The sequence below is a fragment of the Amblyraja radiata genome, chromosome 1 (assembly GCF_010909765.2).
Source record: "Amblyraja radiata isolate CabotCenter1 chromosome 1, sAmbRad1.1.pri, whole genome shotgun sequence".
Lineage (NCBI taxonomy): Eukaryota > Metazoa > Chordata > Chondrichthyes > Rajiformes > Rajidae > Amblyraja > Amblyraja radiata.
Window position 1 is genome coordinate 76,543,152 of NC_045956.1, and position 27,300 is coordinate 76,570,451.

Sequence of the window (27,300 nt, forward strand, 5' to 3'; positions counted from 1 at the left end):
GGGGAAAAAACAAGTCTTTAGGTCTTCACCACATTGTGATCCTTGGGTGATGCATCATGCTTCTTCATTGCTGGCCTGGCCTGGACCACTGGAAAGGGGGACTGCACAGACACAAGCTAGATTCCGCTGCCATGTTGGGCTCGGTAACAAAATGAGGGGTAGACAGATGGCACAATGGGCTAAGTGTTCGGCTGGCAACCGGAAGGTAGCCGGTTCGAATCCCGCTTGGAGTGCATACTGTCGTTGTGTCCTTGGGCAAGACACTTCACGCACCTTTGCCTGTGTGTGAATGTGTGTGAGTGATTGGTGGTGGTCGGAGGGGCCGTAGGCGCAGATTGGCAGCCACGCTTCCGTCAGTCTGCCCCAGGGCAGCTGTGGCTACAGAAGTAGCTTACCACCACCGAGTGTGACTGAGGAGTGAATGAATAATGCGATGTAAAGCGCCTTGAGTATTAGAAAGGCGCTATATAAATCCCATCTATTATTATTATTATACCTGGCAAAACATCAAGCTCCCTGAGGGAACAGCTGACATTTGGCACCAAGTGTCAGTAGATACAGCAGGTCAGATCATGCAACCCCCAGTATCTACCTTTGTGGCTAGGTGTCAACTTTTGTTGGTCCTCCTATGAAGCATGTTGAAGGTTTTGCTGTGCTGAAGATGCCATATAAATGCAAAGCTGTTGAAGAATTTTACAGGTTTCACAGGATTCATATTAAGGTTCAGTGGCCCATTGAAGAATGTGTGTTTAAGAGGTTTTTCAATATGCAGGGAATGGAGGAATATGGATCACATGCAGGCAGAAATGATTTGTTTCATTTGGCATCGTGTTCAGCTTTGGCAAAGTCTGTTCCTGTGGCCTACGGCAATATGTTCTGTGTTCACTATAAATTATCCCTAGAATCACGTGAGTGGTAGAATCGGGGGGGAGTTAGGGAAAATGTGGGGAGAATAAAATGAGATTAGTGGAGGGATAGTATAAATGGGCGATGATGGTCATCTTGGACAAGTGGGCTGAACAACCTGTTTGTATGCAGTATGAGTAGCAAGGAACTGCAGATGCTGGTTTAAACCGAAAATAGATACAAAAAGCTGGAGTAACTCAGTGGGACAGGCAGCATTTCTGGAGAGAAAGAATGCGTGACGTTTCGAGTCGAGACCCTTCTTCAGATTGGTTAGGGATTAGGGAAAAGAGAGATATTGGTGATGATGTAGAGAGATAAAGAGCAATGAATGAAATATATGATAAAAAGTAACGATGATAAAGGGAACGCCATTGTAAACTGTTTGCAGGGTGAAAACGAGAAGCTAGTGCGACTTGGGTGGGGGAGGGATAGAGAGAGAGGGAATGCCAGGGCTACCTGAAGTTAGAGAAATTAATATTCATACCACTGAGCTGTAAGCTTCCCAAGCGAAATATGAGATGCTGTTCCTCCAATTTGCGTTTAGCCTCACTGTGACAATGGAGGAGACCTAGGACAGAAAGATCTATGTGGGAATGGGAAGGAGAATTAAAGTGTTTAGCAACCAGGCGCTAGGTAGGTTCAGGCGAACTGAGTGAAGGTGTTCCGCGAAACGATCGCCTAGTCTACGTTTGGTCCAAGTTTTCTCCTTCGACTCCTCCCACTTCCTCCATCCAATGTGTAGCTATGGCACCTGCATGGGCCCCAGCTATGCCTGCCTCTTTGTAGGGTACGTTGATCAATCCCTGTTCCAGGCGTACACTGGCCTTATCCCCGAACTCTATATCTCCGTTACATTGATGACTGCATCGGTGCTACCTCCTGCACCCATGCAGAACTCATGGACGTCATGAACTTCACCACCAATTTCCATCCAGAACTCAAATTTACTTGGACCATCTCCGACACCTCCCTCCCCTTTCTTGATCTCGCAGTCTCCATCGCAGGAAATAGACTATTGATTGACGTCTATTATAAACCCACTGACTCCCACAACTATCTCGACTACACTTCTTCCCAGCCTGCTTCCTACAAAGACTCCATCTCCTACTCCCAATTCCTCCGTCTACACCACATCTGCGCCCAAGATGAAGTGTTCCATACTAGAACATCCGAGATGTCCTCATTCTTTAGGGAACGGGGGTTTCCCTCTTCCATCATAGATGAGACCCTCACTCGTATCTTCTCGGTACCCCACAGCTCCGCCCATGCTCCCCCTCCCCCTAGCCGCAACAGAGACCGAGTCCCCCTAGTCCTTACCTTTCTTCCCATCAGCTGTCGCATGCAACGCATAATCCTCCAATATTTCCGCCACCTCCAACGGGATCCCACCACTAGCCACATTTTCCCATCTCCACCCCTTTCCGTCTCCCGCAGAGACCGTTCTCTCTGGAACTCCCTGGTTAACTCATCCTTTCCCACCCAAACCACCCCCTCCCCAGGTATCTTCCCCTGCAACCATAGAAGATGCAACACCTGTTCCGATATCTCCTCCCTCAACTCTGTCCAGAGACCAAGACAGTCCTTTCAGATTAGGCAGAGGTTCACTTTTACCTCCTCCAACCTCATCTACTGTATCCATCATTCAAGATGTGGACTTTTATACATCGGTGAGACCAAACGTTCTCGTTTCGCGGAACACCTTTGCTCAGCCCGCCTGAACCTATGTGATCTCCCGGTTGCTAAATACTTTAATTCTCCTTCCCTTTTCCGCACAGACCTTTCTGGCCTAGGTCTCCTCCATTGTCAGAATGAGGCTGAACAGCATCTCGTATTTCGCTTGGGCAGCTTACAACCCCATTGGTATAACATATTGGTTTCTCTAACTTCAGGTAGCCCTGGCATTCCCTCTCTCTCTATCCCTCCCCCATCCAAGTCGCACTAGCTTCTCGTTTTCACCTAACAAACAGCTAACAATGGCCTGTTTCCTTTATTTTCGTTACTTTTTTGCATATCTTTCATTCATTGTTCTTTATCCCTCTACATCATCGCCTATATCTCTCATTTCCCTCATCAGTCTGAAGAAGGGTCTCAACCCGAAACGTCACCCATTCTTCGTCTCCAGAGATGCTGCCTGTCCTGCTGTTACTCCAGCTTTTTGTATCTATCTTGTGTGCAGTATGACTCTGATTCTAAAATATTCAAAAAGTAATGTTTGCACCATCCTCGTGTAAGTAAATTGATCCAAATGGCTCTCTCCTATGGGAGCTTATTTTCTGGAACTGTAGATTCAAATTAGGAACACGCTTAATGTAACGGAATAACTCACTTCCTGTTGTAACTCTTGTGAATGCTGCATTGTAGCTCCTTCTATTTCCTTGCATGGATTATTGAATAGGTTGCTGGCTATAAAAGATTCCCTTTAAGTGCTTGACAGGAAGCAGCAACATTTTTTTTGTTTTGCTTGTGAATAATTTTTGCAAACTTGTATTGTTTGAATTGTGCATATGTCTGTCAGTTTTGGGTCTTGTTTCACTCTGAATCTACACATTATTTAGAATGGAAACGATTTATCTGGATTGCTCCACTGTTTGGGAAATCTCAAACCAGTCAGTCAGTATCGTACATTGTCACGTGCACCAGGGTACAATGAAAAGCTTTTGTTGCGTGCGATCCAGTCAGTAGAAAGACATTACATGATTACAGTCGAGCCATTTACCACTGTATGGATCCATTTACAGTGGATTTCAACCAGTGCCAGAACTCTTGCTGCCTGCCCCGATATTCTGTCTGTAGAGCCATACATTTCTGAGAAAAGCTTGTGTGGGTTTGGAAGTACATTGGAAAGGTTGTTTTATAAAGCCACATCTGGCGTTCATATCATGCTTTTGTCAAGAATGGGGGAAACAGAAGGAAATAGCACATACACCAATTTTGGCTCATGTTGGTGTTCTTGGACCTTGTGAATTTAGCTGGTATTCAGTTCTTTACTGATAAACTTCATTCCTCATCCTTGTTAAGTGTAGCAATAGCCAATTTCAAAATAAGATTTACAGTGATCAGAAAGACATTTGAGGAACATCAGAAGAATAATCCTGACCGGAAACATTGTCTATTTCCCCACACAGGTGTTGTCTGACCTGTTGGAGTTCCTTCAGCTCTTTGTTATTTGCTCCAGATTCCAGCATCTGTAGTCTTTTGTCTCTTTTTTAGGAACTACCTGCTTTTCATCGGCGGGTGCCTTCATCAGAAGTGAGTTAGGTTCAAGAATAAACTTTTTTTTTGAGTATATGTTCACAGCTAATAAAGAAACTGTTGAGAAAGAAAGCCATGCAATGGCGGAAGAGGTCCTTTACATACGGCTGCTTTTTCCATGGATAGATTATATAGTAATGTGCTATTAACGTGCATGAGTGAGAGCACCTGAATCGTACATCAGAAATTGGTGTATTTTTAATCTGGTTCTTTAACTTTGCAGCAACTTAAGTTGCATTTAAAACATGGAAAAGGGTGTAATGTAGTTGTAAGAACTAATAGATTTCTTTATTTTTGCAGGTGAATATAGTCCCTATAATTGCCAAAGCCGACACAATCTCAAAGAGCGAACTACATAAATTCAAGATCAAAATCATGAGTGAATTAGTCAGTAATGGCGTGCAGATTTACCAGTTCCCAACGGATGATGAAACTGTTGCGGAAATCAATTCAACAATGAATGTAGGTTGTAATTACTTTAATAGAATGCTTCCAGCATTTAAGAGTTTTTGACTTTATATGAGCCATAATTTTTGCACCTAATATGATCTGAAGAAATTGTTAGCTATATTTTACTCTGCTGCAACTTCTGTCTTTGCCTGTTTGACCTGTCAGTTTTAATATAGTCTGTAATGAGACATCCTAGTGATATCTCTTCATTACCAAAACCTGAGGGCATATATATTTTCAATAATTTGGGTGTGGTTGTCTGGTTGAGACGAACATTTCTTTGTCTGTTCTCTAAATAATTTTGTAATTGTTAAGTATCTCTAAGGATTCATTTATAAATTTTACACATCAGAATCGGGCATTGTGGTATTTTTCTGGATTATATTTTTCCCAAACCATTTATTTTGCTTGAAAACAACCCAATTTCAAAGAAAGTATATCCACCAAGGGCAATGGCAGTGGAGTGTGTTTCTGTCATTCGTTCTCTTGTAAGAGGATTTGGGAAAACCTCACTTCTATTTTTGTTCTCTGCAGGGTCATCTTCCATTTGCTGTTGTTGGCAGCACTGAAGAAATTAAGATTGGAAATAAAATGGCGAAAGCTCGACAATATCCTTGGGGAATTGTTCAGGGTACGTCTGATGAGGAAGATGCATTTTTCATTTGCCTTTGTTTTCAATTCATTAACAAGAGGAGGGATCATTGCAAAATTGAGTAATTTTCTTTGTAGGACTTGCATCAAAGTGAACTCTTGCTATCATCTTTAACATCCTTTTATTGGTAATCAGGTGAATACTTTAGAAGTTGCATTTGATCTGTTTAAAAAGAATTACCACCTTTTTTTCTGTTAGAAATATACAAGTTCCAGATCCAGTGGAATGGGTTTGGTGGAGCATCATGAGACTTGTATCAGTTGGACCACTGTTTTCCTCATTCCCCTGAATGCACATAGAAATAGTGTAAATGTAAGGAGAGGAAGCACGTGATTACACATGTGAATATCTACTGGGTTGGGTTCCCCACTTTTATATGTCATGTTCCAGGGACGTTGTTGGAGCAAGAACTCAGACCTTCTGTTCAAGAGCCCAAAAACTATTGCTTACATCTTTACCTGCAAATTATACAGAGTTCAAGTTGGTGATAGTGTCAAATTTTTAAATTTTGTTTAGGAGAGAGTTTTGAACCAGTTTTTCAGACATATTTTCCACTATATTGTCAAATGATAGTCTATAACATTAAATAATGCCCAGAGTACTGGGACAAACTGCCTTCCTCTTCTGAACTGGAACATATAACAAGCAGCTAGTGAAACAAAGTTTCAGTGATTATTTAACGGCAGATCATTTTTTATCTAGTAGTCCCGCAAAGTTCATAATTAAACAACCTTCACCTTCATTGAGCTTGATGAACTAGCCTTAAAATGTGTCTGAAACTGTCTGTGGTTGTAGCAGGCTTCAAAGTTGGTATCCTCCAGGTTAACCCTTGGGCAGCTTCAAAATACAGCAGTGAAACACGAGGAATTAAAACATTTTTGCAAAACCCAAGTGGGAAAAAATCTGGTATATTTCAGCCAAGTGCCTAACTGCACATTTTTTTGTTTGCTTTGTGAGATAGCATTTGAAAAGTAGTACCCTATTCACCCATGCATGGAACAGCTGCACAAATACCAGGTCCACAAAAGCAGGTCAGAGGCTGATTCTCCCCCCCCCCCCCCCCCCCCCCCCCCTCCCCCAAGTCTTTCAATCATGTACAGGCCACAAGCGGGGGAGAAATATGATGGATTATTCTTCACTTGTGTGGTTCTACACCGTCCAGGTCAAAGTCGTGTTTTGATTGGCACCCTACTGATCACACATAACATCCACTCCACCTCCAGCACATTGTGGCTGCAATGTGGACAAAGAACACAATACCATTACTTGCCTGCACCTTTCCGCAGGCGTAAGGGGACATAACCATCTGCAGACTCCCTTTTCAAATGCACGCCAGGAAATCTAAAACCAAAAATCTGCAGATGCTAGAAATCTGAAATTTAAAAAGAAAATGTCAGAAACTCTGCTGGTCAGACAACATTAATTGCAAGAAAGAGCTAGAATTTGGCATCCTGCTGAGTGTCTTGGAAGTAATGGCAATATATTTATTGCTGCATCTAGAACTTCACACTCTGCTCCTCAACACTTGGTGTATCAACACCAGGCCTGCAAATGGTTTGAGGTGGTGGCTCTGCACTGCCACCGTGAGGACAGTAAGGGATAGACAGTTAATGACATCCAATTATGTAAAAGGATTCATATATAAAAATAAAATTTTAATTTGAGATTGGATTCCCAACCGTTACATGTAAACTATCTTTTAAAAATCAATAATGCCCATTATGTATGTCTTAAAGTTGGTGGACCAGTACTGGATTTTGACATATAATGTCAAATATAATGATCATAAGATCTACAGCACAACCACCTCTTTGCCCATCTACACTAACCTCATTTGTTTACATTAGAGCCTTCTCCTCCTATACCTTACCTGTTTAAGAGTTTGTCTAAATACTTCTTAAATATAGTAATTGTATCTGACTGCACCACCTCCTGTCGGAAATGGAGGGATGTGGATTATATGCAGGAAGAGGAAATTAGTTTAATCTGGCATCACATTAGGCATGGACATTGGAGTGAAGGACTTGTTCCTGTGCTATACTGTTCTATATTCCTCTGGTAGCATGTCCAGATCCCCTTTAAAACTCCTTACATTAAACCAATGCACTCTTGCTTTTATTAGCCCACCATGGGACTATCTATATCTCTTCCACCAGGTCACCCTTGGTCTCCTTCTCTTCAAGAAAAACAACACCAGTCTATTCATCCTTTCCCCATAACTAATATCCTCCATCCAGGCAACATCTTGGTGAATCTCCTTTGACTCTCTGCAGCACAGTGACCTCCTTCCTATAGTGTGGGGACCAGAACTGCATACGATACAAAGTGCAGCCTAACCAACGATGTGTAAAGTTACAACGTATAGCCCCAACTCGTGTATTCTATGCTCCATCTTATGTTTGGTTTCTCACTGTCTAGGCTTCACTGATTTATGAAAACGCGTTGGAACATTGATTTGCTTCAGAAATTGTTATACGGGAACAGTTGCTGCCAAAATAAAGTCTTATGTTCTTCCTTTTGGTTCTTTTTTGGGGAAATATAAATAACTAATTTGCAGTGGAAAACGAAAACCACTGTGACTTTGTGAAGCTTCGTGAAATGTTGATTCGTGTAAATATGGAGGATCTGAGGGAGCAGACACATGCTCGTCATTATGAACTGTACAGACGATGTAAGCTGGAGGAAATGGGATTTAAAGACACCGATCCTGACAGCAAACCATTCAGGTACAAAACCAGTCTATCAAATTGTTGAGGTTTGGTTGTTCGAGCATGAGATCATGTGGCATAATAGCAAGACATTTGGTTATAGTTGTTAGTACAGTCATATTGTAGTTTATACAAATAGACGGTGAACTGGAATAATCAGAATAAGAGCTTTATACAATTGTGGTCCCTGTTTAAAGGGTGAATTTTAAAGTTGTAATTCTCGTGAAGAATATTATGCAGAACTGTCCATTTACTAGAAAAATAACAAGGAAAGTCCCTGCTGAATCAATGCAATCAAATGGCAAGAAGTACCTCACCTCCAGAACCCTTGTATAGGAGAATGTAATATATGATTCTACCTTGTGTATGTGCATGGTTGTGTGTAGCACGTTTTACATACTGGATTATATTCATAATAAAGTTGCCAATTAAAGTTTTTTAACCTTGGAGATGTGGGGTCATACATAGCACAGTGTTTCTATCTTTCTTAAATTCAAATTAATTTCTTGGTTAGATAATTGAATACAATCCAACATCTTTTGCTAATATGCTTTATGCTTCTGCAGTGTCCGTCTGATTATTCCATTAAACTGTATTTATGTACTTGTTATTTTTAAAACTGTGGAATGTATTAAATTTAGTTACCGGGCCTATTCATTTTCATGATGGACAATAGTAATGTTTTAATTCCCAAATATGGGATGAGTTAGGTAAAACGACCTTGTAGATTTTTTTAAATTGAAGAACATGGATGCATGTATGGTGTAGAATTGAAATTGCGTCCCTTTTAATTGCCTGTATTTGTGCTGTAGTCTGCAGGAGACCTACGAGGCAAAGAGAAATGAATTCTTAACTGAGCTGCAGAAAAAGGAGGAAGAGATGAGACAAATGTTCGTCATGAGGGTAAAAGAAAAGGAGTCTGAGCTAAAGGAGGCTGAGAAAGAGGTATAACTCTATCTGCTGAATTCAATGTTAACATGAAATTCTACAGTCACACAGTATGAACACAGGCCATTCAGTCTGCAACAAATTAGCCATTCACACTAATCCTACTCTAATCTCGGATTATTCTCCCTTTATCTCTCCCAGATTCTGCTATTCACCTTCACATTTGGAGCAATTTGCAATGGCTACCTCCATGGCTTTAGGGGTGACACAGCAGTAGCATTGCTGCTATACAGCGTCAGAGATCTGGGTTCGATCCTGACTACAGTTGCTGCCTGTACGGAGTTCGTACGTCGTCCCCCTGACTAGGAATTTAGATGAGAGGGGATCTTATAGCAACATATAAAATTCTTAAGGGATTGGACGGGCGAGATGCAGGAAAAATGTTCCCCATTTTGGGAAGTCTAGAACCAGTGGTCACAGTTTAAGAATAAGGGGTAGGCCATTGACGACTGAGATGAGGAAAAACGATTTCACCCGGAGAGTTGTAAATCTGTGGAATTCTCTATCACAGAAGGCAGTGGAGGCCAATTCACTGGCTGTTTTCAAGAGAGTTAGATTTAGTTCTTGGGGCTAACCAAATTTAAGGATATGGGGAAAAAGCAGGGACGGGGTACTGATTTTAGATGATCAGCCATTTTGAATGGCGGTGCTGGCTCGAAGGGCCGATTGGCCTACTCCTGCACCTATTTTCTGTTTACGTGAGTTTTCCCTCGGTGCCCTCCCACACTCCAAAGACACAGGTTTGTAGATTAATTGACTTTGGTAAAGATTGTAAATTGTACCTAGTGTGTAGGATAGTGCTAGTGTGCAGGGATCGCTGGTGAGTGCGGAATCAGTGGGTTAAAAGGCCTGTTTCTGCACTGTATCGCTGAACTAAAAATGTGGGAGGAAAACAGAGTACATTTGAGGAAGTGAACATGGTCATGGAGCAGACTGCACATGGGCAGCAGTGGAAGATGGGATTGTTGGAGCTGTGAGGCAGTAGCTCCACAAACTGCACCACTCTGCCACCCCAGTGATGTTTATTGCAGATTCTGTTGTACAGACTTGAATCTGCAACTATTTCTGAAGGAAATAAAAATGTGAATAAAGTGGGAAAAACAGGGGGCAATTTTCCTCATTGGCTGTCAGTGTTGTTGAAAAACACTGAGCAATCGGATGTGTGGCTGGGCAATGAGCAACCTGTTCAGTAAGTGCCTGAATTTACTCTTCAGAGTCTGAACTATTACAGCAACTGTTTCCAATGAGAATAAGAAAACTTCTCCAAAAATCTGTAGTGATTTGAGCCAACAACACACGTAGAACTAAGACGTGAAGTCTCCAGGATTGAGAAATTACCGTCATCTTTACTTGTCCGACAATTGTGCTGCCGCTGCATTGACATTTTTCTGGCCTGGAAGTCTAATTTTTGGTCTTTATTGCTGTTAAAATTAAGAGATGCAGCTAAAGGCACAATTGAAGACCAGTGGTTCAGAGAGCAGAGCTAGTACATAATGGGTGCCTGGGATACGCTGCCTGGGATGGTGGAGGAGGCAGATGCAATAGTGGCACTTAGGAGCTTTTAAAAAGGCACATAGATATGCCAGGGCCTGGAAGGATATGGAGCACATGCAGGCAGAGGAGATTATTTTAAGTAGGCATCGTATTCGGCACACACGTCTTGGGCCGGAGGGCTTGTTCCTCAGCTGTAGAGATATATAGTTATGCAGCGTGGAAACAGGCCCTTCGGCCCAACTTGCCCAGGCCGACCAACATGCCCCATCTACACTTGTCCCACCTGCCTATGCTTGGCCATAACCCCCTAAGCCTAACCTATCTATGTATCTGTCCAAATTGTCTCTTAAACATTATGATAGTACCTGTCTTAACTACCTCCTTCGGCAGCTCATTCCATACAACCACCACCTTTAGTGTAAAAAAAAAAGGTCACCCCTTAGGTTGCTTTTCAATCTTTCCTCCCTCACTTGTACTGTTCTATGTTCTAATAACTGGATAATCAATGATGGGGAAAGACTAGATGGAAACAGCAACAATAAAAGGGATATTGGTGGAAGAAGAAATTGGATGGCAGATAATATGAGATGGCAGGGAGGGAGGCGGTATGAGAAAGAGGGTGGGACGCATGGGATGGTAGTGAGCAAAATGCCTCTTTTGTGATGTTTACTTTGAAATATATCTGGGGATTGCTAAATGGAATTTTAAACATAGCTAACAAGCACTGGAATTTTCGGTACTGGGTTACAGACACCAAATATCAACTGTAGAGTGCAGGTATCTAAACACGTCACCATCGTTTGCATGAAATACATCCGTGAGGAAAATGTTTCTAATTTTACTTCTAGACTGTTGCGTGTGCATTTCCTGCGGCTGTATTTGTAGCCCCACCGGAGACCTGGCTGTCACAAGACAAACTGGGTTGTAGCTTACATTATTTCACATTTGGTCTCAATCCATTTCTTGTTTATGCCTTGTGGATTTTGATTCATTTTCCTGTATGCCTGAGATAGATCTGCATTTGAGCCTTGCGATTTAATTACTATCCACAGCTTCATGCAAAATTTGATCACCTGAAGAAGACGCATCAGGATGAGAAGAAGAAACTCGAGGATAAGAAGAAGGAGCTGGAGGATGAAATGAACGCTTTCAACAAAAGGAAAGCAGCAACTCAGTGGCTGCAATCACAGGCTCAGCAATCTTCCCAGACAAGCAAAAAGGACAAGAAAAAGTATGTCAATTTTCATTGTATTTACAAACTTTTCTAGTTTCATATTGCTGCAAAGGTCTCCTGAACTGACTTTAAAGCTTGAGGAAGCATGGGGTGAGGGAGAGGGTGGAGGTGAAAGCAAAGCACAGCAGCTATCGAGTGGTTAACAGCAGTAATATTTACTCATGAGAGAATTGTGATAACACTTTCCCTCCAGTAGTCATGTCTTTTGATCATACCTTGTTATATGAGAAGAGGCCAAACTACCCGAGTATGATGTGTAAGAAGGAACTGCAGGTGCTGGTTTAAACCGAAGATAGACACAAAAAGCTGGTCTGAAGAAGGGTCTCGATCTGAAACGTCACCCATTCCTTCTCTCCAGAGATGCTGCCTGACCCGTTGAGTTACTCCAGATTTTTGTGTGTACCCAAGTATGATAATGTTTGCAAGAATAAAGTTCATTTCTAAATTGTAAATTATCAACATATTAACAAGAGCTAGAGCGAAAGCAAAGTCATTGCAGAAATTGTATTATGTTTTGTTTCCTTCAAACATTCTAAATAACTGAAAATTAAGTTTGAATGTTTTGCCTTAAGAGAAATAGTGGAATTAATTAAATTTGACCATACATTTGCGTGTTTGAAATGTACTATTGCTGGTTTTGTGGCATTTGTAAAGCTGGTCTGCACAGTCTCTCTGGAGTAGAAGAGTGTTTTCAGGAAAGTCTTACAATTTATGATGTTAGTACTACCTGTACCATCATCAAATTCTTTCTGCGGTTGGCTGTAGAAAAAAATATTATATGGGCCTGCTGGATATATGAAGTTGTATAAATACCTTCTGGAAATTATCTAGGTGTAATGATTGACTTTCTCAGTGTGTTCATGATCAAGTTTCCAGATACAAGGCAGGAACTTAGAAACATAGAAAATAGGTGCAGGAGTAGGCCATTCGGCCCTACGAGCCTGCACCGCCATTCAATATGATCATGGCTGATCATCCAACTCAATATCCTGTACCTGCCTTCTCTCCATACCCCCTGATCCCTTTAGCCACAAGGGCCACATCTAACCCCCTCTTAAATATAGCCAATGAACTGGCCTCAACTACCTTCTGTGGCAGAGAATTCCAGAGATTCACCACTCTCTGTGTGAAAAATGTTTTTCTCATCTCTGTCCTAAAAGATTTCCCCCTTATCCTTAAACTGTGACCACTTGTTCTGGACTTCCCCAACATCGGGAACAATCTTCCTGCATCTAGCCTGTTCAACCCCTTAAGAACTTCTATTTGAATTCCAATAAAACAAGGCTCTTTTTTTGTGTGCGATAGTGCAAGTTCATTTATAGCAAATTAACATCCATTTTCAACCTTCAAAATTCTTCCATAGAATAGACGTGGTTGTCTATTGCCCGTTTTATATTGTTGAATGAAATTGGACCATGCTCATCTGCTCCTCCCCTGCTGTTGCAATGAGCACATTTGTTTGGGCCTGCAGGATCATAGAAATCAAGTTCCAGGCTTTGTGACCCTGCATCCACAAGGCAAAGTCGTCCACAAATGGTAACGAAGCCCAGGTAGTAGGTCCTGATGTTTTGAACCCAGGCCATGCTGATGATCTTTCCACTTGGATCTATTATTGCCAAAAACCCTTTGGGACTGATGGCATTGTCCCCGATGGCATTTTAACACAATTTAAGTAATCCAAAGATTCTCCATGGAATTACTGGCTACCAAGCAGCTCAATATTTGACCCAGAATTTTTACCATTTATAAACACAAAAACATAGTCTAGTAAATAGAGCAGATGTTGGGCAGTGAGGTGCCAGAACACCACTGAGATGGTGCAAAATGACTTCAAAATAATTGTCCCTTCCTGAATTGGATAATGAATTTAACATCTGTTGTACTGCCGAATTTGTATGTTTTTTTAAATAATTTATTTGGCTTGGTTTACTTTTAAAATTATTTTATTTTATTAGAAAACCTTAGTTTCATTTTTATCTGGTTCTCTTTCCCTGAGTGGACCGTATGTTTAAAGTTGACGTGTGAATGAAAGCCGCCCCGACACACAAATTGGGGACCATGCAGTTTGTATTTCCTCTTCACGTTGATTGAATCGATACGGCCTGTGTTTGAAGTATTTGGGGAACTGGATGAGTATCGAGCTACAATTATTGCCCAGTGCCACGGAAATACTATTTACAGGTGTGGCCTTGGTTGTCTTGCCATTTGAATTGGTAGCTTACTATGCACAAACCTGTACTATACTATTCTGTGTGGTTCAGGTCTGAGGGACGGGGACTTCCTGGCTCAGGGAGATCACATAACGGGGAGAGGACAGAGAGAGAGAGAGAGCCTGTGACGGAGCAGCCAGCCTTCCGCCCAGTAGCTACCCACCACCCCTGCCGGTTGTGCCTGTGCCGAAGGACACCTTGGCTGACTCCTTCGACCCCCTCCTTCTCAACGCTCCTGTCCTCCCCGCAGCTTTACTCCTGGTGACCCAGCCAAGTTTGCTACTTTGTGCAGCCCAGGCCGTGCTGACCCGGGCCAGATTCCCCACTCATTTTGGAAAGGAACTCTTTCCCCCCCCTCCCCCAACGGCGCTGTCCTTTTACAGCTGATTCTCATCTCACACAGTTCCAGTGTTGAAGGCGTGCCAGGTTCCGCGGGGCTAGTCGTTACGAGAGTGGCGTTGCTCGGCCAACTCCACTCCAGTGGACGGCCACTGTACCTGCTGCCCCAGCGGAAAGCTGCTCCGTTTTCCCGCCCTGGGGACTGGACCTGGTAGAATGTCGCCATCGGCAAACTGGACCTAGCCACCCAGCCAGAGAATGTGAATCAGCTGCCAGCAATGAGGGATAGACTTGGCCATCCCTCAATACAGCAACATCGTTCTTAATGTTGCTGTATTGAGGGATAGTCAAGTCTATCTTTCTTGGCTAATAATCTGGCCTTCGGCCTCCAAGATGCAGATAAGTACGGACCATACAACCACGTGTGTTTTTTTTGCATAAGTGCAATTATTTTTGCATAAATGCATTATTTTGCATGTGCAAAAACAGCGATTTAATTTAACACAACCATTAACACAATTTAAAATAAGCATCCACTAGAGTGGAATCAACATTGCAAAAACATTGCATGCCGAACTGCTGTATAAAAAGGTACTTATCTGTCCAAGTGTCTTGGAAGACTCAGCATCCACCTTCCTGTGTTTGTAGCCATTGGCGAGCGAGAGAGTCGCTTTCTGCCACAGCTAAGCATAGTTTTGGTGTGCGCGCTCACTGTCTGCGCTTGTTCTAGGTCCGCCTTTTGTTGATACAAAAAAATAGTGGAACTGCGCCCTCCAATCCAATTAGGTGCAGGGAACAAAATACGCCTACTGGCCGGAATGGTTCTGGAGCGCGCTGAGCAGCAGGCACCGCAGCCGCTGCAAATGCAACTTCACTTTTAGATCATAGGTGTGGGGGAAAAAAGACACTACCGCGGGCCAGATGATTTACAGCCCCCAGGCTGCGTAGGTTGCCGACCCCTGCATTAGAGCTCTTCAGACACGCCCAGTGTAGAACTAAAACATATATATGATATCAACTGAGGACTGGATTGGACTTGCCACTCCATTACTGTTGGTACTCCGTATCCTGTGAGATTACATGACAATTTATCTGTCATTATTCCGGAGCGCAGTTTAAGCTATTTGTTTAGAGCCCAGTGAAAATAAACAGTTCCGCAATTCTGTTTTGTCTCCAATCAGAATCATCTCCCGTCTAACGTGTTCTTAAATGCCTGACTGACTGTTCCTTGAAGATTCAGCCTTTGATAAATTCTCTTTGGTCTGATGTTTTTACAGTGCATGTTGCAGGAGAGGTTTCTTTGTGATCATTCTAATAGGCTGATGTATTATCTGCGTGTTTGATCTTTGTTTTCTGCGGATCTTTAAATTCTTTTGAAGATTATAGTTGTTATCTTTGGATATACAATATTTTGTACAGAAAATAAGGTTGTCAAATGCAGGTTTTTGAGAGGTACTGGAGTTGAGATTTGATTCTCGAACAAATTGTTTAACTGTACAGAATGAAATTGGTTTCAATACAATGCTCAAAATGAGTAATACTCCAGTCGGGTCAGAAGGAAAATTTGAGAAAGATTGGTAAAAAAAAAAATTGAGAGCAAGCGAGGCAGATGACTAGCTCCAAGTGTAACGTTTTCAAAATTAACGAAGAGTCGGAGCCATTCAGCACGGAAACAGGCCCTTCGGCCCATATTGTCCACATCAACCAGGTAACATCCTCGTGTCTGGAGAAGGATCCCGAACCGAAACGTCACCTAACCACATTTTCCAGAGATGCTGCCTGATCCGTTGAGTTACTTCAGTGCATTTTTGTAAACCAGCATTTGCAGTTTATTGTTTCAACATCCTGGTGAATCTCTTCTGCACCCTTTCCAACTAATGACATCCTTTCTATAAATTCGCTGACCAGAACTGCACACAGTACTCCCAAGTGTCGTCTCATGCACTATTTAGTAGTAGATAAAGAACATTAATCCAAATACAGAGGCTGTGCTGAATTGTTTTGGAAATCCAAATTTGCTTGTCTTGCTGATGCAGGTACACCACAAATTCTCCAGTAATGTATAATAATAATAATAATACATTTTATTTAATGGGAGCCTTTCAGACATCTCAAGGACACCTTACATAGTAATCGGAATAACATATAATCGGAATATAACAAGTAATAAAGACATCACAGAGACACAAATTAAAAACAGAATTCAATCCAAAAACAGAAAATCAAAAACACAGTGTGAAGAGAGAGCAGCGGCACCCAAAGCGCACCAGCGTTCACTCTCTCTTCACGGCAGCCATCTTGGACACAGACCTACAGGACTACAAATTAGACAAAAAAATCATCCCCCCACAATGGATACCACTGTGGGGGAAGGCACAGTGTCCAGTCCCCACCCCATGTTCACCCCAAAGTCAGGCCTATTGAGGCCACCGCAATTGCCTCTACGGAGGCCCGATGTCCCTGGCCGTTCTCACCGGGTGGTCTTGCCCCGGCGTCGGGAGAGTCCTTTCGGCGGCTGGGCCACCTGGAACGGCCGCTTCCTGGTTGGAGCCCGCGGCTGCCGAAGCCGACAAGGCCGCGCCGGTTTGGAGCTCCCAGGCTCCCGATGAAAAAGTCGGCGCCGCCTCTCCGCACTGCCACCTCGCCGGACTGCCGCCTCTCCGCTCTGCAGACCCGCATCCCGGAGATGTTGCTCTCGGCGGTCCAGCGCGTCGCTCCAGCGTGGCGACCCAGGCAAGGCATCGCCTGCTCCGCTCCAGCGCTACAACGCTGTGCCGCCGCCGAGGCCGAGGTGCTGGGCGGTCCCTGCCAGGAAACGGTGCTCCAAGCCCGCTGGTAGGCCACGAGGACGGGTCGACGGGCAGCCCGGAGAAAAGGCTGCCACACCGACCAGGTAGGGACCTAGAAATAAAGTTAACACCTACCCCCCACATTAAAAAGACCATATCCCCAACAAACAAAAAACAGGACTCACTAAAAACCATATAAAAAATGGTCCGTCACCTTTAACCCAGACAAAATTTCGAGAGCATTGCATGTGGTGCATGCTCTTTCAGGGTGTGTGCCTTTGTCCTGAAAGAGTTAATTGTTTACTACTTTGTTAATTGTTAATTATTTATGTTTCTAGCAGTCCATGATGCTTTAGAGACACGGGGGTTTCGTTTAGTTTAGTTTAGATATACAGCGCGGAAACAGGCCCTTCGGTTACTGTTCCTTCTCATTGTCTTTGAGAAGGAAGGAAGTCCTTGCATTGATGCAGTTTCTGAGAATGTTTTTGCCAGGTCTCTTAAAGAATAGGAGTAAATATTTAGATGTTGGATGATGGCAATGTTAATAGCTGTGTTGAAAGCTTTAAATCGTGTAAGAAACTGTTTGTGATAAAGTACAAAATATTCCCATATTTAAAAACATATTGACTATTGCTGAACAGGAACTCATTTGAGTTTTTGAATATGAAATATATCAGTAATTACCAAAAACGGCCAACTGCATTGCATGGCACCAAAAGGGTTTTCATTTTCCACTGAAATTATTAAATGTTGAAATGTTGTCCACATATATTGTAGGCGAAATTAACATGATTTTTGAATAACTTTGGTGTTTACTAACAAGAAATCTAGAGTATGTTGGGACAGGAATATCATGAACTTGAATGTTGTGGGTGCAGTTAATTTTGCTAACGTTTATGGCTGGAGTCATTGACAAAATGAATAATCTGGACTTTCCATTCTTGAAGCATTTTTTGTTGATTTGGCTGCACAACCCATTCACAGAGTTCACACAAGGGAAAAGTGATGGGGATAAATTATATTTCATCTAATTGGTAGAGTGGGTTAACAGTGCACAAACAATGGTATGTAGCAACCGTATTAGCTATGTATCATTAACCAGACTGAGTTGCTACAGTTTTTTTGTGAGTTAAAAAAATCACACTTTTTTGCAGCTTGAGTTATTTCACTATTCACCTCTTAATTTAACATAGTATTGAAGATTGGTAGAATGGTGTGGCTTGCACTGCAATGAAGTAGCAAATCACTTAAGTGCAATGTGCTGTATGCTTTCATCGGGGTCTATCTCACAACATGTTCATATCGATCATAGAAACAGAAAAATAGTAGGCCATTTCCTTCGAGCCAGTACCACCATTCAATATGATCATGGTTGATCATCTAAAATCAGTACCCCGTTCCTGCTTTTTCCCCATATCCCTTGATTCCTTTAACCCCAAGAGCTAAATTGAAATCTCTCTTGAAAACATCCAGTGAATCGGCCTCCACTGTCTTCTGTGGCAGAGAATTCCACAGATTCACAACTCTCTGGGTGAAGAAGTTTTTCCTCATCTCAGTCCTAAATGGCCTACCCCTTATTCTTAAATTGTGACTCCTGGTTCTGGACTCCCCAACATAGGGAACATTTTTCCTGCATCTACCCTGTCCAATCCTCTAATCCTTCTAAATTCTCGCGAATACAAGCCCAGTCGACCCATTCTTTAATCATACATCAGTCCCGCCATCCTGGGAATTAAGCTGGTAAACCAACGCTGCACTCCCTCAATAGCAATAATATCCTTCTTCAAATTAGGAGACCAAAATTGCACACAATACTCCAGGTGCAGTCTCACCAGGGCCTTGTACAGCTGCAGTAGGAACTCCTTGCTCCTAAACCCAAATCCTCTCGCAGTGAAGGCCAACATGCCATTGGCTTTTCTCACTGCCTGCTGTACCTGCATGCTTGTTTTCAGTGCCTGATGTACAAGCACACCCAGGTCTCGTTGCACATCCCCTTCTCCTAATCTGACACCATTCAGATAATAATCTACCTTGGGACGACAGATGGCACAATGGGCTAAGTGTTCGGCTGGCGACCGGAAGGTAGCCGGTTCGAATCCCGCTTGGAGTGCATACTGTCGTTGTGTCCTTGGGCAAGACACTTCACCCACCTTTGCCTGTGTGTGAATGTGTGTGAGTGATTGGTGGTGGTCGGAGGGGCCGTAGGCGCAGATTTGCAGCCACGCTTCCGTCAGTCTGCCCCAGGGCAGCTGTGGCTACAGAAGTAGCTTACCACCACCGAGTGTGACTGAGGAGTGAATGAATAATGCGATGTAAAGCGCCTTGAGTATTAGAAAGGCGCTATATAAATCCCATCCATTATTATTACCTTCCTGTTCTTGCCACCAAAGTGGATAACCTCACATTTATCCACATTATACTGCATCTGCCATGCTTCTGCTCACTCACCCAATCTATCCGTCACCCTGCAGCCTCATAGCATACTCCTTGCAGCTCACACTGCCACCCAGCTCTGTGTCATCTGCAAATATAGAGATGTTACATTTAATTACCTTGTCTAAATCGTTAATATATATTGTAAACAATGGGGTCCCAGCACTGAGTTGCACATTTGTGTTCCATTACATGTTGCACAGTGCAAGATTATTTTTATTACTAGCGTGCACAGTGGGCTTTGCTTTAGTGATCTGATCACAAATATGATCCCTTTATGGTGCTGCACCCTATAATTTACAGCTCATTCTTTGGTCTGCTCTCTTGGATTCATAATCTGCTTTCACAAAGAATTGAATTTTGTGTTAATTCTCAACCCAGCCTCCAAATTCATCCAGGTTCCTTTGTACTTCATCTCACTGTTCTTGATTGGTTGTAGCCTTACTGTCCCCACTTCAGTGCCATTAATAAATGCGGACAATTCTGTACATAAAGACATGTCTGAAAAGTTGCTGTGCAGCACAAGTGGCACAGATGCCAGCACCGAAACCTGGAGAAAACAAGGGTCATCAGCTGCACCACGATAATTCTCTGCCTTTGATGGAACTAGTTTTTGATCGAGTTCTTTAACTGTTCACTGATTTCTGGTATTTCTACCTTGTGCACTGACCTTCCATGTGGCACTAAATCAAAAATTTCCATACGTCTGGATAGATAATCTCCAGGAAGTCCTCTCAGTTCACAAGCTTCACTACCAAGTCAGTATATGAAGAGCTCTTTCGGTAAAAGCATTCTCCCTATGAGATAGCATTGATTTTTTTCCCCCTTTGATAATTTGCTTGATTTTCTTTTGCCCATTGTAATTTTCCTCTGATGAACTCAAAAATTTTCTTCATGTCGGAGAGCAGGCTCACTTCTAGAACAATTATTTTGTCAATTTTTAACATATAAATATGTGTCACCTTTCCAGGTCCAGATTATGGATATTTTTTTTGATCATTGCTGTGGTTTTCTATAAGGCACAGTTTCTCCCCAGGTTATGGCATGGTTCCATCGTGCAGGTTAACAGTGCAAGCAAAGAATTTCACTGTGACTTGTCACATGTGTCATTAAATGATTGGGAGAGAGATCACAAGTCAGAAATGTGGCCACGATCCGATTTCCCACCCGTTAGAAGATACCTGCAGCCCCACAGCAGCTGGCAAATCCCATCTCTCCCAATCAATTAAGGGTGAATGAATACTTTATTGTCACATGTGACAGACAAGTCACAGTGAAATTCTTTGCTTGCACAACCTGCACAATTTGATTTAGGATGTGAGGCCAATTGGTTGAAGTGTAGTGGGGATGAAGAGCCCTAAGAGATCGCATTAAGGCAGTGATACAAACAACTGTTACGTAAATAATTTTTCTAGAGGCCACATTTGAAATTTGGCGCACGATTGAACATTGAATTTATGATTTGTGTTGTGACAATGAAGATTGAGTTTCATAGGCTTGTTTTCGTACAATGCTTTTGTTTGCACTACATTTCAGGGGACTAAATCCACATGCTAAATTATCAGCAAAATTCCTTCGATGCATCCGCTGCTCTTTCAGGTTATAAAGTAATTTACAACTCGAGGGCACTGAGTGAACTTCATAAGCCTAGCATGGATCACAAGATGCTTGCAGTTCTACCTGAATCCAAGCCGTACATGGGGTGGGAGTGACATTTAGGCCATTGATGTCCCCTCTTGAAAACAAAAGCTGATAGAACCAAAATATCCAAAAAGTATTTTTAGCTGTCTCTGGGAGTCGAATCACGTTTCTGGATATCCGTCTTAACAGATGGGACAAATTATTTTAGAAACTTCATACGTACCCATAGATACCTGATAGGAAAGGACATAACCTAAAATATTAGCCAAGCATTTTGCAATGCTAGTGCCTGACCTTATACAAAGAAATAGGAGCAATCAATTCATCCCCGCAAGTCTTGTTAAATTAAGGCTAAAGACCCAGCAAACTTGACAACTGACGTTGCCATGAAGATTGTGGAATTAGAACTTGTTGAGCTGACATATTAAGGCTTAAGATAATGGAGAGTAGAGCATTGAGTAGTTCCTTTAGTTTAGGCCCTTTGGCCTACTGAGCACGCTCGGTCACCTGTTCACTCTAATTCTATGTTATTGTGTTTTAATGCCCTTGTCCCACTTAGGAAACCTCTGCAGACTTTGTGCCCCACCCAAGGTTTCCGTGCGGTTCCCGGAGGTTTTTGTCAGTCTCCCTACCTGCTTCCACTACCTGCAACCTCCGGGAACCGCACGGAAACCTTGGGTGGGGCACAAAGTCGCCAGAGGTTTCCGTTCAGGTTTCCTATGTGGGACGGGCATTATCCACTCCTTACACATGAAGGAACAATTTACAGAGGTCAATTAACCTACAAACCTGCATATTTTTGGGATGTGGGAAGAAACCAGAGCACCCAGAGGAAATCTACGCAGTCACAGGGAGAGGGTGCAACTTCCACACAGACAGCACCTGAGGTTAGGATCAAACCCAGGCATCTGGCACTGTGAGGCAGCAGCTCCACTAGTTGTGCTACTGTGTCGCCCCTAAATGATTCTAAAGGAGGAAAAACTTTGCAATACTTTTTTTTAAAATCACTCATAAATGTTGTAAAGATTAATTTGAAACTGCATGAAGGTCGTTACATTATTGTGGTTTGGAAATTTAAGATATTTTGATTAGTCTGGTAGATATTGTGGGCATTTTGATGGCACTCGTGCTTAATTATTTAATTCCATCAATTTGTTAGATATGTAAATTTTGGTTCAAGTGGCTGATTTTTTTTTTTTTTTTTTAAACTCATAATTTGCTATAATCCACAAGCTATTTATTTGCAGTGATTAAATGCAGCTGTTCATAAATATGGTTTGTATTTTTTAATCACTGCTTATGGAATTGTATTGGAATGCTACAAATTAATTCATAGCATATGATTTCTAATTGTGATTTGTTTGTTTTTCCCCCCCTTTTTTAATTGCAGTTCAAGCTTCACATAAGCAACCCTGGCCAAGTCAAGGATGCCATCCTATACATCTGCTTAGCTGTAATGCATCTTTCATCAAAATGTCCATCCATTTAAAAAAAGAAATAACACTGACAGATCATTAACAATTGTCTTTTAATAGGAAATTCCTTTAGTGTGCATTCCATGAGGTGAAGAAGGGGTGCACTTTGTTTTTGAGAGGGCATAGTGGGAAGTAAAGTCTAACACAAACCGTAGTTTATGCAATAATTATTATCTTCAACATTGTATGCAGGGCTTTGGAAGGCATTGAGCAGGGATGAAACAATGCATATAGATCCTTTCCCATGTGGAGTATTCGGGAAACCATATCCGATGAAATAATTTCCAGCTCCCTACTTTATCAGTAGTACAATGTGAACTTTACTGTTTTTACTATAAGAAATGTGCTAGCAAGTGGAAAAAGTATATTTTATGTCATCTGGTGCTTCTTAGTTCCATGGGGCATATTTTTGTAATTTGTGTTTTTCTGTCAATAAGGTGGCGTTTAAAATATTATTTGTACTCTTAGTATATGTACACTAAAGCTGTTTAACTTGATGCTGTATTTCTATTTGGGCAAATTCTCCCTCATGGATCCCTCTCCTCAGATATGTTGATGATTAATCCCTTCTGCTGGTGTGCATTATGCTTCTGTTTTTGATGCTGATCTGTTTTCTGGCTTGGTGATGCCTCTCCTCCACTGCTTTTAAAACAAGTTTTCACAGATTCGGAATTTTCAGTGGCAGGTTTCAGATAATCTTACCAACCACGTGGCTCTGGGAAGGAGAGGTGATACCCACCTTGAGGTATGCATGGACAATCCTAACAACAGCCTACATTTACACTTGAGCATTCCAGTCACAAGAGCTGATAGCTGATCAACAGTCACTCTAAAACTTTACACATTAAAAGATGCAAAATTGGACCTAATCTATTGAATGAAACTCTCATCTTTTAGCAGAAATCTAATTTGGAGAAACTATTTAAAAATAGATTGTTACCATAGTGTACCATTTAAACTGGTATCAAATTTCTTCTTGGGGTTGAATTCTTATCAGTGGATTCTTGTGTTTTCCCTGTGATATTTCCTTTTAAACATACATACTGATAAAAACTTAACATAGTTAGATGGTAGAATGCCCATTAACTCAGTAGCTCTTTACTTCAAATTCAGAAGCAGCATGTCCTTCAGTCAGCCTCAGTTTAACAGTCTTTCCCCATGTCAGCTCCGAGCTATGAAAATGGTGTTCATTATTCAACCATGGAGAAAGGAAGAATAACTTAACCCATTGTCCCTCCAGAATATTTTCCAAGTATATTATCACATAGTATTAAAGCCCATCATTTCTTATAACTCTCTAAAGCACCCCCATTCCAAATAAATATGGGGGGGGATAAACAATATTAGAGTAATTAAATCCCTAACTACAGGTTTTCCTAATGACTTTATGCCAGGAAAAAATATATATATATTAATTCAACTATATTTTTGAAGACATGTTCGTCAAGTGAGAATGCATTTAACTATATAGCTTTCCTGGAGCATATTGGCTGATTACCCTGGCATCTGTTTTATTTTGTTTCTGTAAGTCTTCTGCCTTGTTTTCACAGTAATCCTTGGCTCTGCACGGAATAACTAATACCCCCACAAATCTAGTTGGATTATACTTTCACCCTTGCATGTAAGTATGGGAGTTGAAGTTGCTCGTATTTTTGGCAATGAAACATAGCTGAAAAGATTTGCTGGTCTGTGCTCTGAGCTATTCTTACTGGATTGGTTCAGAACATTCCCAGAGCAAACTAATATCTTCCACCAGCTTCCTCTCACTCCTCTTTTGTTGCGCTCTGTATAGTGCCTTTAAGACCTGCCACATTTTGTTTTGCATTCGCTGTGCTCCACCACTTTCATGAGGTAAATGCTGATAATTTTCAGTATATAAACTTCTAATGCATTTTTGTATGAATTCCAGCCTTTTAAATGAGCCTGTCGTTAAATATGATTGTTATTTCTTTAAAATGCACCATTACATACATATGTTTACCTCGTCCAGGTGTTTCTAAATTGCTTATGTGCATTTCTAAAGAGATGAAGTATGCATACACAATCTATGCATTTGTAGACTTCCTACTTTCTATTTGAGTATTTTCATCAGGAGAGGAAATTAGTAAATCCTTGAATATATTTCACAGATCTCAAAAGCTATACTTAAGTTGTGTATTTTTAGCTTATAGTTTTATCACTATTGGAATAATCATGAAGTTACAGTGGTACATTTTGATTATTATTTGAAAATACTAAGCTATTAGTTATATCCATATTTTGAGTATTCTAGAGCACATTGATATAATGGTGACAGCACTGATGCATTTTATTCAAATATATGTTTTGTTTGACTTCTGTGTGGTGTGTGAAGTGTTTTTTTTTTTAATGTTCCACCAAACATTATGCATTTGGAGATTGTACCAAAGCCGCTTGTGACACTAATCCAATTGGCCTCAGAAATGGGATCCCAGACCCAAATATCTTGCATCCTCTGACTTTTTTTGTGCTTGTACGTGTTTTCTTTACATTGTAACATTTTATTGTGGTCTTACTTTTTCTTTGTTAAACTGCTGTGTCCTTTTTTCCTTGTTGGTGTACTATTGTATGCTTACAAAAAATGTTTTATCGTGTCAATGTGCTCTTTCGGTAAACCTGCATTCTCATCATGCTTTTGATTGAAATTGTCACTTGTGGATTTCTGGTTTTGACCATTTATTCACTATTCTACATGATTATTAGTGGGAAGGAAACGTTTTTTTCTCTTCACAGGATAAGGAAATCAACATGCCAATTCCAATTTATGGCTCAAAAATCGTAAGGATGGTTTACGGTCAATTGTTTAATTTTTTGGTTAAAAATAATTTAATGGGCCTGTCCCACTTACACAACTTTTTCGGCGACTGCCGGCACCCATCATAGGTTGTTGCAGGTTGCTGAAAAATTTCAACATGTCGCCGGGGTGTCTCCTGTATGGTCGTGAGTAGTCTCCTCAGTCACCTGGTCTTTCTGGTCGCTGCTGGATTTCCAACATGTTGAAAATTTTCGACGACCTATGATGGGTACCAGCAGTCGCCGAAAAAGTTGCGTAAGCGGGGCAGGCCCATAAGTTTCCCATGCTCTGTAGATAAATGTCAGTTGGCATCGTGGTAGAGGTACTGCAATTATTTTTGGCAGGGTGCAATCTGCTACTTCTTGAAGGAAAAAATCTGGGGCGGTATTGGGACTTGTGATGCCCGCTGCAGGTTAATATTCTGCTTCTGGTGGTGAAATAATCAGAAGGTAGTTAGCACCAGGGAACTACACACGCAAAAGACAACAGTGAGCTGAAAGATTGACTCGCATGACTTTGGTCTTATTCCACTAATCTGTCTTTTCAAATAATTTAATTTGTGCACAGATTTTGCAGTTTCATCCCAGGCTTTGGAAGTGCAGTTGTTTTTATTAGATTCTGCACTTTTTAAAATTCTCCTCCCTGCCCCCCCCCCCCCCCCCCCCCCCCCCTCTCTTCACTGTTTAACCAATATTCTTTCTTTAACTTTCCTCTATAGCTTCTTTATCTAATTGTCCTGCTGCCTGTTCCCTTCTCCACTGGACAAGATTCCCAAAGCTTTTGAAGAGCTACAATATATTCACACACCACGCAGAAGAATTATTTCTTTGTTCATCATTTTATCTCTTTGCTCCTTGCTGGTTACAATTCTTGTACTGTAGCATGTTAGATATGTAAGTATTTTATACATTTCATATGGAAAAATATCCAAAACTATTCTATGTGAACGGACCAAGATCAGACGATGCATTATTTATAAACACCTGACCTTCTCTAAGTTTAAGGTCTGTCTAATGTAAAATTTAATGGTGGTGCTTCTGGTAACTTGCTCTAATCATATTGTTTAGGTCTGTTTTTATAGCATTGTGCTTTTTTGCTTTTCAAATATGCCTAAACCCACTTATTCAGATTGCATGTGCTTTTGGGTTGATCAGAATTCTGACGAACATCTGCAAATTGAATTAGTGGGTTAAAACAAATCAACTCTCAAATGTGTTCTTAAAATGTTGACGCGTGATATTATTGTCACATAGTTTTCAGAGGGGAAATAGAGGATTTAAAATAAAATTACATGGATTTTTTTTTGCTTAAGTTTTAATGTTAAACCAAGACCATTTTAATCAATATTGCATCCAACTAATGTTTTTTTAAAGATTTTTGCAAAATGCATCACCTTTACCATCTCTGGATTTTGCCGTTTTGAAAACTTAAAATGCAAATTACTAACCTTATACATTTGTGAACTTGGCATCATTGTTGCAGTTATATTTGTTTACTCATGTAACAGTGGTCAGTAATTGAAAGCATTTCAAAAGATCACTTTAAGGTGGACAGAGGGAGTATTTTCTGTGTACAAATAGAGCTACCCAGCTTAAATCCCACCTTCTAACACTTGGGTGTGAAGCTCTGCAGATCACTGCTCTTCAAATGTACCTTTCTACTTTAAAACAGTAAGGGTGAAATATTTTCTAACAGTTAAAGTGCAAATAACATATTCTAGTTTAGTGTAAATATATTGAGGAAGTGAAGGCTGCAATCCTGATGTGGTCCTGGATGAAAAATTGTCTTCAGTATAACCACACTGGCTTTTCAGGTGTGCAGTGTTCTGACTCTGTTAAGTATGCTTTCCTGTAACAGACAATTGTATAAAGACTTGTTTGGAGACTGTGAAGTGAAATTTTACAACAAAATAAAGTGAATTTAAAACCATAATTTTACCCGATTATCCACGTGATAA

The 27,300-nt window shown here is 41.4% G+C and overlaps 1 protein-coding gene across 10 annotated transcripts in view; it reads left to right on the forward strand.

Moving 5' to 3' along the window:
- The window catches only part of septin11 (septin 11), a 75,310-nt gene extending 48,032 nt beyond the window's left edge, over positions 1-27,278 (forward strand). For 2 of the 10 annotated variants that reach the window (XR_004412661.1, XR_004412671.1), the window contains exons 5-12: positions 4,459-4,620; positions 5,143-5,239; positions 7,818-7,986; positions 8,781-8,913; positions 11,463-11,641; positions 22,447-23,276; positions 24,082-24,152; positions 26,062-27,275. Coding sequence is in view for 7 of the 10 variants with exons in the window: in XM_033024844.1 (XP_032880735.1) it covers positions 4,459-4,620; positions 5,143-5,239; positions 7,818-7,986; positions 8,781-8,913; positions 11,463-11,641; positions 24,082-24,106 (765 nt within the window). In the remaining 3 variants the exon portion in view is untranslated. Of the gene's footprint in view, positions 1-4,458; positions 4,621-5,142; positions 5,240-7,817; positions 7,987-8,780; positions 8,914-11,462; positions 11,642-22,446 lie in introns of all 10 variants that reach the window. The other 8 variants (XM_033024844.1, XM_033024881.1, XM_033024834.1 and 5 more) reach the window with 6 other exon arrangements.
- Positions 27,279-27,300: the final 22 nt, after the last annotated feature.